The 11,947-nt window shown below is 51.3% G+C and overlaps 6 protein-coding genes across 6 annotated transcripts; 1 reads left to right on the top strand and 5 right to left on the bottom strand.

The window, feature by feature from the left end:
• Positions 1–1,155: 1,155 nt before the first annotated feature.
• NCS57_01077200 (uncharacterized protein) lies at positions 1,156–1,452 on the bottom strand (the record flags this gene model as incomplete). Its single annotated transcript, XM_053060506.1, has 1 exon — positions 1,156–1,452. One exon carries the CDS (start codon positions 1,450–1,452, stop codon positions 1,156–1,158), a length of 297 nt encoding a protein of 98 aa, XP_052910900.1.
• Positions 1,453–2,902: 1,450 nt separating this feature from the next.
• On the top strand, positions 2,903–4,221 carry NCS57_01077100 (uncharacterized protein; the record flags this gene model as incomplete). The annotated part of the gene is made up of 2 exons (XM_053060505.1): positions 2,903–3,453; positions 3,504–4,221. The coding sequence occupies 2 exons, from the start codon at positions 2,903–2,905 to the stop codon at positions 4,219–4,221; spliced, it is 1,269 nt and encodes a 422-aa protein (XP_052910899.1).
• Positions 4,222–4,524: 303 nt separating this feature from the next.
• NCS57_01077000 (RF-PROK-I domain-containing protein) lies at positions 4,525–5,863 on the bottom strand (the record flags this gene model as incomplete). Its single annotated transcript, XM_053060504.1, has 2 exons — positions 4,525–5,720; positions 5,776–5,863. 2 exons carry the CDS (start codon positions 5,861–5,863, stop codon positions 4,525–4,527), a joined length of 1,284 nt encoding a protein of 427 aa, XP_052910898.1.
• Positions 5,864–6,100: 237 nt separating this feature from the next.
• On the bottom strand, positions 6,101–7,496 carry NCS57_01076900 (uncharacterized protein; the record flags this gene model as incomplete). Its single annotated transcript, XM_053060503.1, has 2 exons — positions 6,101–6,601; positions 6,654–7,496. The coding sequence occupies 2 exons, from the start codon at positions 7,494–7,496 to the stop codon at positions 6,101–6,103; spliced, it is 1,344 nt and encodes a 447-aa protein (XP_052910897.1).
• An 882-nt stretch (positions 7,497–8,378) lies between these two features.
• NCS57_01076800 (uncharacterized protein) lies at positions 8,379–9,255 on the bottom strand (the record flags this gene model as incomplete). The annotated part of the gene is made up of 2 exons (XM_053060502.1): positions 8,379–8,971; positions 9,027–9,255. 2 exons carry the CDS (start codon positions 9,253–9,255, stop codon positions 8,379–8,381), a joined length of 822 nt encoding a protein of 273 aa, XP_052910896.1.
• A 247-nt stretch (positions 9,256–9,502) lies between these two features.
• NCS57_01076700 (uncharacterized protein) lies at positions 9,503–10,319 on the bottom strand (the record flags this gene model as incomplete). The annotated part of the gene is made up of 2 exons (XM_053060501.1): positions 9,503–10,177; positions 10,233–10,319. The coding sequence occupies 2 exons, from the start codon at positions 10,317–10,319 to the stop codon at positions 9,503–9,505; spliced, it is 762 nt and encodes a 253-aa protein (XP_052910895.1).
• Positions 10,320–11,947: the final 1,628 nt, after the last annotated feature.

The following is an 11,947-nucleotide window of genomic DNA, read 5'->3' as shown; positions in this document are numbered from 1 at the left end:
GGCGGGGCGGACTGCGACTCCTGAAGGAATCAATCGCAAGATGGCGCTTCACTACTATGCAAGATAGCTGCCAATTCGTGAGCGAAGCCCTGTTCTAGAAGACGATGCAAAGGTTCTCGTCGTTCTGGATAGTACGCGTGGGAATCCGCTCAAGTGGGACGACTTGTTTGGAGTCAGGAGCAGATTCAGAGGGTTAGGGATCACACGTGGAAGATTATCGATGATGCATTGAATGCGAGTGACTGAGAGGACGGTGGTTGCTAGACAATCAAGATTATCATTATTCTTGGACTAATAGTCGCAAATATTGGTCCGGGATGTCCCGCTGAAGCGCGGATTCAAGAATTTTGAACAATGAGAAAGCAATCACTCTAAGCAATGAATATTTGTATCTAGAAAAGCCACAACCGCCAGCGCCAGCCTATGCCCATTTCTCAGCTAGCCGTCCAATCGGCCAGCCACTTACATCCGCCTATACTGAAGATTTGAAATATCCAAAACTGAAATTGTGGTAGATATTTAGGCAAGTACTGGCACATGTGAAGACCCGTGGGAAATCCCATGAGAGAAGGGTGGCGTCCTATCACACCTATATAGGTATCATCACCACAGAGTCGATGCACATTTTTCTCCATGCAATCAAGGCGACGAAAGGTCTCGCTTTCCCAAGAAATGGGGTCTCTTTTGTCCTGGGTTTCGAGCATGGCGAGTGGAAAGTAATATTTCCATCTCTTCAGTCGTCCAGTTTCGCCTTGGGCCTTCGCGGCTTGGGTTCGCCAGCCCGAGTAAGAAAGGGCCCCACCCCTCTCCCAACTCACAGGGACCTAGAAGGATGTTTTTCATGATCTTGCAGAATACCACGAGGGCTTCAGTCCTGTTATCTCCGATGCCAGAGAGACGGAGGAACTGCTCCTCAAGAGCTGTACTCTCCTCAAACAGGGGCTCGCGGCCGTAGAAAAAGGCATCGCAGTAGCCATTAAAACGTAAATATACCTCTAATCCCTCTCTTTCCCACATCTCGCTGTATTCCACCAATCCTTGCATCATTGATATTATAAAGTACGACGTAGGAAGTGGTGTAGGAAGCGGCATCGATGGAATCTGTGGGCCGGTCTACGATACGAATTCTTTGCCGTTGTGGAAGAGGGCGGTAAGCTAGCAAAGAGCGATCAAATTGTCCTCATATCCTTTAAAGTCAATCTCTTCTTTGAGGACCTGCTGTATCCTGCTTCTCAGGATTCCTCTCGAGGATCCTTGGTACTTCTCACGAACGTGCCGAAGGCGACCAGCCAGCAAAGCCAGCGGAAGCAGAGAGTCTGATTGAATCTGGGACTTGAGCCTCTCTGCCACGCCTTGTAGACAACGGGGTTTGTTTTCTTCCAGGCAAGCCAGCATAGTAGACGAAGCCAAGATGAGGGCTTTGATCTCGATGGCGGAGTGGCATCGGTGCATGATTGCGATGCGGAGTTCTGTGGGGAGGTTCTAGAAGTAGTCATCTCTCGAGATAGTGCCTGTTTGTGCCAGTGGCGGTGGAGGTCTCCTAGGCGAAGAGGGACAGCTCATCGGTGCAGACATGGCGGCGACGGTAGAGCTCTTGGTGGTGGTGTGAAGATGATTGATGGTAGAACAGCGGTTGATGTTTCAAAGATGGCGTTTACTTTGAAAATGTGATTTTTATGAGGACATGAAGTGAAGATTGTGCCGAATGTCACTTCCAAGGGTTGCGACTCTCGGGAGCTGGCCCGGAGAGGAACGCAGATGAGACGAAAGAGAGAAGTAACAGAAACGTGTGTTGATAAACTGAGCAAAGAAAATCCCTTGAGTCAAAATTCAGGCGACGTGTCTTGATGTTTGGGTAAATAAACTCTGTTATTGTAACCTTCTATGATACATCAAGTGCAGAGTGATATAATCCGTGACGTTCTTTGTTGGATGAAAGGGGGACTTGACGCAAACTGGAAACGGTCGTGCTGCTCACAATTGGCGTTTAGTTACGGGTAAGGAAGCCCTCGTTGACAGAATGGGTTGATGCCTAATCTTATGATCTAAGGATCAAAATTTCCACACGTAATTCTTTCAAAACAGTTCATCACAATGATACATCCATGCGTTGAGGATTGTGATTCTGCATCTACTCTGGCGCCTCCTAACCTATAGCTCAGCGTCTACTACTGGAGATGGGTACATCCAGTGGGACAAACAAGCCAGTATAGAGTCTTGTGACAAGAACGACAATAGGTAACTGTTCATGTATGACCGACAGGATGAAATGTCGACATCGAATAGGATCAAAACACGAGTAATGACAACCTGGAGTTCATGTAGAATGCACATGTCGTCGAATGGCTTGCAGTAGCGTGGCCAAGTCCCCTAACCCATCATCCCTGTCTGCCCCTCGCCTCCACTCTGGATCTTCTATTTTTCCCTTCTTACCCCTTGCCGAATGCAATCACCGCTTTGATATCCACTTTTTTGTCCAAACAAGGGGCGGCGGGCCTGAAGAAACATCAACAACTGCCAGCTAAAGAATCCCTCACAGCATCATTCATCACGATCGACCCTCGAACCCGCCACCGATACAACCTCCCAGCCAGGGGCTCGAGCTGGGAAAGTCGCCAAACAGGCGCAATCCTCAGCGCCACTTCACCTACCTACCTCCCCTCCATACCACCCCCTCCACCCACCCCCTTGCTTGGCTGCAACGCTACCACCGTCTGCGGCTCTGACTCTTGCTCGAAAGCAGCTGCGCTGTCTCATCCTTTACCTGCCGATCCTACCGACAGAGTGTGCCATCCCTTACGCGCGGCTGCCGCACAGCCTCTCAAACGACTCGCACAGCACACTACCTACCACACACTCCATAGTCTCTAATTAATAACCACAAGCCCACCGACCGCCCAAAATGCCGCCCAAGACACCCAATTCCACCGGCACGCCCATCTTCTCGACCTCCATCTTCTCCTCCTCCTCCAACGCCGCCGCCTCCCGCCCTACGACTCGCGACGGCCACGGCGTCGACCCCCTCAACACCAACCACCCGAACCTCCTGATCAAGGACCGCAAGCCCTCCTTCTCGCGCAAGTCTTCGCTGTCCGGATCGCGCCGCCGCGGGAGTTCATTCGGAAACGGTCCAAATGCCTACGTGACGGACGCAGCAGCGCCCCCCGCCCTCCCTGAATACGCGCTGGCTGCCGCTGCCAAAATATCACCCCGACCCGATCTCGCCGAGGGTCATCATCTCCCACAGGCTCCCGACTTGGGCATTCAGATGTTGAACCGCACTGCGACTGGATCAACAATTCATTTGGGCGGCGGTATGACGTCTCATGGGACTTCAAACGGTGCGCCTGGCACGACTGGTGTGTGGCAGCAGAGCGAAGCCAGCATTATGCACCATCATGTCACTGAGCTCGCCAACAAGCGCATTTCGACGCTTGACTATTTGCGCAAAGCGTGCGTTTTCCAACAGCATATTCCTATAATCGCACACTAACAGCATGCAGTCATGAAGGCCGTGTCCACTGGTTCAAGACCTACCTCTTCGAAAAACAAGACCTCCACCGCATGCCCTCGTTTGACACACGGAAGCTCGGTCGCAAAGCAACAAACCATCTCCTCCTCGGCCTCTCTCTCCCCACCGTCGTCGATCTCTACTCCTCCACTCCGATCGAGTTTCTGCGAAGTCTGAACACCCTCCTCTCCGAATACGACTCTTTCCAGCAACTCCACGGCGACTCCTCGACAGCCGCTTCCTTGACCCGCGCCCGTCTTCCCAGCATGTTCCGCCGACCGGGCGGTAAGTCGCGACGATCAACATCTGCCGCTGATATGCATCCCATGGTAGACGAGATGGCTCCTGTGCCCGCGGCTGGTGGACCCGCGCCGGCAGTTATGAACTTTGCGGCGTCAGAAACGGATCTGCTTCCTGGTGAAGAGTATACGCATCTCTTGACACCATCACTACCCTTCGATCCCGACTACTTTGAGACGTTTGCGACATTGTGCGATGTCTTGATCGATTGTTACACCCGATTCTTGGCTCTTGTGCCTTCACCCCGCGAGTGCTCCGCTCCCGTCGCTGAGCTCTTTACCAAAGCCGACTCACGAGTGCGAAAGATTATCGTGCAGGGTATTGTACGAGAATTTGAAGATCAGAGCCGACATCATATCAAGACGGAAGTAGCCAGTATCGGCAAGGTGGTCCTAGGAGGTCTCATGTGAGATCCTCCATCAGATTTGGGTTAATGCGTTTGACGGAGTTCTTGAACGTTGCATGGAGTTGATGGCTGGGAGCGCAAGACATGGATATCCTGGTTGTGATCTTGCCAGGAGTTTGGTGTCTTGAAAATGGGTATAATCTGGTGTCTAATTCAGTTGCATGCCGAGATGAAGACTACGAAAGGGTTATCATGAGAGGATATGTCGTCTTGTATTCATGCCGTCAGCAGAGACCATCTCATTCATCTTACAGCAGGTCCTGTATAATACAACCAATACTATTCTACACTTTTATACACTTTGTGTCTATTTCTTGCCTTTGTTTTCCTTCTCTTTTGCTTCCTCTTCTGTGACAAGGAGCTCAATGTCCCTGCCGACGAGCCAATCCCTCGCGCCATCCATGATCCTATCCAGCTTCTCTCCTCCCTCCAGCACATTGGGCAAATCATGCACATCTATCCCCGCGCGATGGTCAGTACATCGATCCTGGTTATAGTTGTACGTCCTGATCTTATCGCCTCGTGTGATCTGCGTCTTGGACAAGACACTATTCCTCAACTTTGCAGCCTCCTCTTCTCTTGCCTCTCTCCTCTGATCCGCAATTCTCGCACGCATCATTTTCCACGCCTCCTCTCGATTTCTCTGTTGCGATCTATGATCCTGCATCGACACCGTCGTTCCCGTGGGTAAATGCGTCATTCGAATCGCGGACTCGGTCTTGTTAACGTGCTGTCCACCTGCACCGCGAGCCCGCATAGTTTCAATCTTGACCTCCTGAGGGTTCACGTAAAAGTCGCTCTCCGGATCTTCAAAGTCGACGCTGCCAGTGCCATTCTCAGGAAACGAGGGGAGAACCCATACTGCGACGGCGCTCGTGTGAACGCGGCCTTTGCTCTCGGTGCTGGGGATGCGCTGGACTCGATGCATGCCCGCCTCGCTGCGGAAGAGGTCAAAGGCGCCTTGGTCTTGGATTTCGAGGACGGCTTCTTGAAGGGGGTTTTCGCCGGCTGAGGAGGATGAGTCGCCTGCTGTGTCGGCGAATTCGTACTTCATCACGCTGTGACGGTAGCCCTTTCGCATGCAGAGCCCTTTGTACATCTTGAAAAGCGTATCGGTAAAGTACCGGCCTTCGAGACCACCGGGGCCGGGTCGGAACTCGATCATGCAGGGAAAATCGGCAAAGGGATGGCGCGGGGTGAGACTGGCAGAGAGGTTCCTCGCAAGGGACTCAAGCTTTCCCGTCTCGCTCTCTAGCTCATCGCGAGCGATAGAAACAAGATCAGCGTCTTGCTCTGGATCGTTGAGCATGGCTGTCAGCTCAGCGACAGAAGCCTGCGACTTTTCCCATGCTTTCAGAGCCTCGGCAACCCGAGAAAGCTCGCCGACGCGCTTAGCTTTTGTAGAATCGAAAGAAGCATTGAGAGTCTTTTGAAGTTCGTCGTACTCGGATGTCATGGACTGAGCGCGGTGAAGGAGGGCGGGAGCAAGAAGCGACGAGGCATCTACAGTCAATCGTTAGCTAGAGCATTTCGCCTCGAGGTATGGCGTTCCACGAACCATTGGAGGCGAAGCGCACGAATTGGCGCACGTGAGAGCGAGCCAGCGCTCGGGTGCAGCTCCTGCATATCCATGGCGCCGGGGACATGGCTTGTGAGAGGAGATTGGGGGGTGTGAAGTTGGAATTGTGGTTGTTGGAGGGGGAGTTGAGGTTGAATTTTTAGAAGCCTCATGTACCGCGAAAATCCGGGGATACAGTTGGCGCGGGGCCGAGACTCTCAGTTGAGTCTCACAGCAGCCAATTGCAACGCGAAAACATGCTGTGAAATGTCGTATACATGTAGGTATTCTATACAGTCTATGTCTATTCAATATCATATCCAATTCATGACTTTTGTCTCTCCTCAGCCTTTTTCGCCGCAAACAACAATGCCGCCCCAAGCATCATGCTCGACCCTCCCCACATCTGCGCAGCCAGATAATCACCGCCCGTCATCTGCATAAACTTGCCAGCAAGCGGTGACCCTGTGAGAGCAGCAAAACTAATGATTGTAAAAACCATGCCGATTCTTGTTCCTGCTTTACTCAGGTCCTTTGTTAGACTCGCGCACGTCGAGGGAAAGAGGCTTTGGATGCCGGCGCCAAAGTAGCCAAACACGGACACCCAGACGAAGCCGCCGGGGAGGGTGTGGACTTGGGACCACATGTAGATGCAGATGCCGGCGGAAAGGATAGTTGGGATGAAGACGTTGACGGCGCCAAAATATCGGTCTGCAAGCCAAGCTGCCACCATCCGTCCCGGTATGCCCACGGCATTAATGACAATGAGGATGGTAAACGAGTCCGAAGCCGTTCCGTGCAGTTTGTCAGTCGCGTATTGACGAGCCTATTAAACGTGAGCAACCAGCCAAACAAACAGTCTCATTAAGCGAACTTACATAGTTGTACGAGATCCACGTCGGCCAAAGAGTAAAGAACATGGCTACGGCAAACAAGACGTAGCTCAGCTCCTTGAACGCCGCAAGTTCCACAAGCGGTCCAGCCTTTCTCGGAGGTAATCTCGTCCTCGCTAGGATCATGATGAGGATGGACGCCACGAGAACGACTAGGCCCATTACTCGGACTGTCCAGCGGAATCCGATCTTGGGCATGAGTTGTTGGGCGATCAGGGGGAACACCATGCCTCCGGTGGCTGCACCGCAGGCCCCAGCGGAAATGGCGATGGTCTTTTTCTTTGTAAAGTATGTCGACATGTTGGCTATTGTCGGAGCAAAGACGATACCGTTGCCAAGTCCTTGAGCTATGCCTTGAGCTAGCAAGACTTGCCAGTACTCCGACGCAATGCTGGTCATGAAGACACCAAGAGTCTGAAGGAACAGACCGATGAGGAGTGCAGTGCGATAGTATCCCGCATCAAAAGCGCGACCAGAAAAAGTCCCCACAAGGAAAATGAGGCAAACCTCTAAACTCCCAATCCACGAGATGGTCGACGGCGGGAGCTGGAACTTGTCCTCGTAGTAGGGCTGAAAGATGCCAAAGCTGATGAGGTAGCCCCAAGAGTTGAAGGCGACAAGATGACCTGTTACGACTTGTAGCCAGGCTCGTAGGCCGCCGTCGGGTGGTTCTCCAGGGTCAGTTGGGCATGTTTGGTCTGATTCGTCGCCGTCGAGGGTAGAAGAGATGTCGTCATCAGAGCAATGGTGCTTCTTCTCAAGTGAAGACTCTGGATCGGTGTCAATGGGTGTAGGGCAGACACTGTCCCTCATCTCGGCCGCCGTCATTTTGAGCAAAAGACCAACAAAAAGATACTGGAACAAAAAAGATCATTGCTGGAGAGAGAGGTACCCGGGGTTTATGTAAAAGTAATACTCGTCCGCATGTCCGGCACGCCCTTGACGGAGCCCACCTTGACTTTTCGCGGGGTTCCGCCTCCGACCCCGGCATCGGTCATCCGGCCGAGAATCACGAAATATGCATTGACAAAACCCAGCAATTACGACGATCAAACTGTTCAATTGGCCAGAGTCGCCCTGCGCCGTGACGCTCGAGAGACGAAAGGGTTGAGCAGAGTGGGGATGACAATCTTGAGGCTGGTCATCAGCACGTTTTTAGGCGGTAGGGACGGGAAAAACGGGAATAACGGGAGTGAAGCTAGGTTTTGGGAGGCTGCGATGCCATCGTCAATGGGCGATTGAGTTCCTCGCGTCGCAGCCATAAAACGTGGGTGGGCTTGGCTCTTACTGTAAACTCCATACCTGGAATTCCAACGGTGAACAAACACAATTGCACTCTTCAAGCCATGATTCACAGCCATCAAGATTTGATGAGGCATTCTCGGCGTTGAGTTTCTTCCAGATGCACCGCTATAAAATGACCATCTTGAAAGCCAAGACTTCCCCAGATTGCATCCCCACCACAACCCATGCTGCGGCAACAATGCGGCAAGTTAGCGGCCAAAATGTCGGCATTTGCGGCCCATTGCAGAAAGCCAAGAGAGAACCTTGGATGCTCGCAGCCGAAACTTGATTTCTTGAAAAAGGATACCTTTGTTCATATTGCTCAGTACCTATGATAATAATAAAAAAAGAAAGAAACGCGCTATCTGAGTCTTGATACAAGGGTTCAATGCTAATGCCTAGCCGTCGATAAAATAGTAGATCAACCTAGCCAAACATCGGGCGTCCCGGCTCACGCGGTCCAATTGCTTGAGACAGTTCTCTCATACTCGCGAAGAATGCCCCTGACTCTGGATTCTCGGGATAAGTTTTGTCGACTGAGCCTTGCCATCCATGCGCATAGCAACGCACCTCCATAAACTCCACCTCGGTGCCGTTGGTAGCAAGTGACCGCAGTTCGTCGAATATCTGGTTCTGCTGAAGGAAAGACTGCATTTCTTGGATGCCTATATAGCGAAATATTCCGCAGCAAGAAGTGTTATTCACATCCCATCCAGTGGTGCAATATGAGGACACCACACCACCGGGACTCTGCAAAACAGATCTGGCAAACTGTGAAAGAATGTGGTCCAGTTTTTCCTTGTCCTCGTCTGTAAGAGTAACGGAGAAATCGAAGGTGAAGAGGCTAGACACGGTGTCATATGAGCTGTGCATCCCTGGGTGCCCTCTGTGGCCGCCCCATGGCAGACGGTAAATAATCGAGTGAAAGGGTGCTGAAGTGACGGAGCTCCAGGCCATGCGAAGGTTTTCCAACTCGGTGCTTGACTGAAATTGATCTCTCCCAAGGCTCGTCTTCCAGTCTTTGATAACGAGTTAGGATACCCAACGTCCAAGGAAAAGGTGGAGTTCAAGTACCGATGAATAACTTGGCTCGCTGGGGAGAGCCATGTATAAGGGTCCAGTAGACTATACCGGTTTGCTCTAGCCGAAGATATGTCTTGAGTGTAGATGCCCATACTTTCCCCACGGCGGTACTTTCGTCAGAGAGCGCTGGGGGAACAGAGGTATCAGAAAAGTGAAACGTGAGGACCTCGGTGTACTCGTAGATGCCGGGCGGAGGGGGAGAGAATAAAGATGTCGACATGATTGAATAGAATACAGAACTTATTGCCAGACGGTCAAGTTCAGCTCCAAGTGTCTTCTAAGTATGTTGGCAAGTGAGAGTTGCTTGTTTCAAGATGACGTGCAGTGAAACGCAGGATGCCCGGACCAACCTCACATGACGACGTAAACACACCAATCACATTAATAGTTCAGAACCACCTTGAATTCTGCCTTGTTGGTCAATGTCAATTGGTATATCCGCCTGGTTGATTCTCTCAAGAAGATAACTATGCCTTGAGTGGCCACTTGGGGAGAAGCACCCCGTCGTACTCCATGCATTCCAAATGCTGCCGATACTGTTGTATCAGAAAATCCTCACTCGCCTCAGCTGCAAAGGCAAAGTCAGCCTCTGGCAGGCCTGTATCCACCATTTCCAAGTCTACTATCATGACCCTGTCCTTTCCGTCCTCCGTAACGAGATGAAAGTTGTCAAGCTTGTTGTCGTCGTGGGAGACACCTAGCTTGCTGATAGAGGTCAGAGCCTTCTTCAACAGGGGACGGAAATCCTTTTCGTCTAACACTGCTCCTTCTGGTGTCGCTATGCAGTATCCTCCAATGTCGGAAAGTATCAAGGCTCGTTTTCCGTCGTATTCGATCTGCCCAAAGCAGCGGGGGATGACACTGCCTTGCACGGGCTCGAGCTTTTCGTATGCTGCCTTTTCCATATTAAACTCTTCCTCCCAGCCATCCTTCTGGATCTTGAGGACAATATTCTCGGGTAGACACCATTCCGGAAACCTAGACCGGATCCAACACGCCCATGCAAGGGGAAGGAATGAAACAATGGCTTGGATGACTCGCTCGATAAAAGTCCTGCGCACCCGAAGGCGCAGAACATTTACATGGCAGTTGTCTGAGGCACTTCCTGTGGCTTCGATGATCCGAGTGCCATATCGAAAGTACTGTGCCTTTGGTGAGAGCCTTTTCCTAAAGGAGCGCGTTACAGGGCCTTCATACGATAGTCCTCCGGTAGGGCACGACCTTACGTTGGTACATGTCCTTCGGTATGTCACAGGGAGATACAGATCGACTTCCGTCGTCCATATTGATTCATGAGGTATATAATCATTTTCAGAAGAAGATCCTGTGAGTGTTGATGCTGTGTGCTGCCTGATGAAAAGGAGAGAAACACATTGACAGAGATCTATGGATGGGTGGCTTAATTAGGCTTAGTCATGGGCTAACCCACCCTTGCACTGAATCCAGCCCCCACGCAGTCGTTGAAGGATGCCTACCTACCTACATCTTTGGGCGATAAATTTAAAAAAGATTAACTTCATAGCTAAATTATGAGTAAATTAAGAGATGAATTCTTAAAACATAATATTAATTACTTTTTTTTTTTTATAATATTATTTCTCTTCATTCTTGGGATATGAACCTGGCTCCCTTTTGCGCTCACCACGGTCATTTTCACGCCCCCAACCATGCAGCGTACGCAGACCAACATGCTCCAACCAACAACCTCTGAACACAAATCAAAGTGCTCGATTTCGCAGCCTTACTTGCACTCTCGCAGCTCTTCAATTGAGGCGTTAAGGACACTTCTCCATTGGCTCTGAGCACCTTGGCATCTAGGCAGCACCCTCAAAGTGGACGAGTACATCCGCCCTCGTGTTCAATCACGCTGGCCCTTCTTTGGGGGCGGAGGAGGCCGGTTTCAACACGTTAACGTACTTATAGCTTGCTGTGGCAGCTCTTTAATATGAATTCATCTGTTCATTACTCTCTCCCTCACCCATCTGCTTCGCATCGTTGCTCGCGGCGGGCTGCTGCATCTGGATGATGACCAGCCACACCGCACAAGAGCTCATTCTTGAGCATCCCTCCAACCCGATCCATAACCCCCTTTACTTGACAGACTCTGACCAACGATGGGCTCGTAATTACAAACCCATTGTGAACGCCACTTGTCGGACCATGGTGGCCAACGACGGTATCACCTACGCAACTTCGATGATGCCTTTCTTCCCCTTTATGAAGATGATAACCTAAGGCTTAGCCAGCCTGCCGAGCCGCCGAATAGCCGGAAGTGGCGGTTCGAGACCGAAGCCGACTGCGAGAATTGGTTCAACACAGAGGTCGTAAATGTGGTGCTGTCTGCGTGGAATTCTTACCCATCGATTTTACAGTCGTCTCATAACAAGCCGGTTTCAGAGGAAAACATAGCTGAAAATATCGACTCTATTTTCACGTTCAAGTCTGAAGGCGCAAAGCGTGTCCTAGCTATAGGCGAGATCAAGAGAAGTCTTATCAAGTCCATGTTTTGGCAGAGGGGGAATCCCGCCTCTTCGGCAAGTCAGAAAAAGCTCTCGCAGGAGCTACGAGGGTACCTACGTATTGGAACCAGAGTTAATTCACCCAGCTGATCATTGCTTGCCTGCAGGTACGCGCACAAATATCAGTGCCCTCAGGTGTTCTGCTTCGACGGTGCCATCCTCATTCTGCTACAATTCCGCGCCGAGAAGTCCGAGGATATTGAGAAAGAGAGCTGCCCTGTGGATTGCTGGGTGCTTCCTATGAGACAGAATGCTTGCCCCCTACGATTGGCCTTTTATAGGCTCCTTTCGCAAGGCTGGAGGCGATGCCAAGCAGATCTGGCAGACCCTTTCACTGTTGGGGGATTGGCGCCACACTCTCGCGAGTTTTTCAACGGCCTGCCCGTTTGGAAG

Source organism: Fusarium keratoplasticum, chromosome 8 (genome assembly GCF_025433545.1).
Source record: "Fusarium keratoplasticum isolate Fu6.1 chromosome 8, whole genome shotgun sequence".
NCBI lineage: Eukaryota > Fungi > Ascomycota > Sordariomycetes > Hypocreales > Nectriaceae > Fusarium > Fusarium keratoplasticum.
The sequence above is the reverse complement of the archived record's forward strand: the minus strand, read 5'-3'. Positions and strand labels throughout refer to the sequence as shown.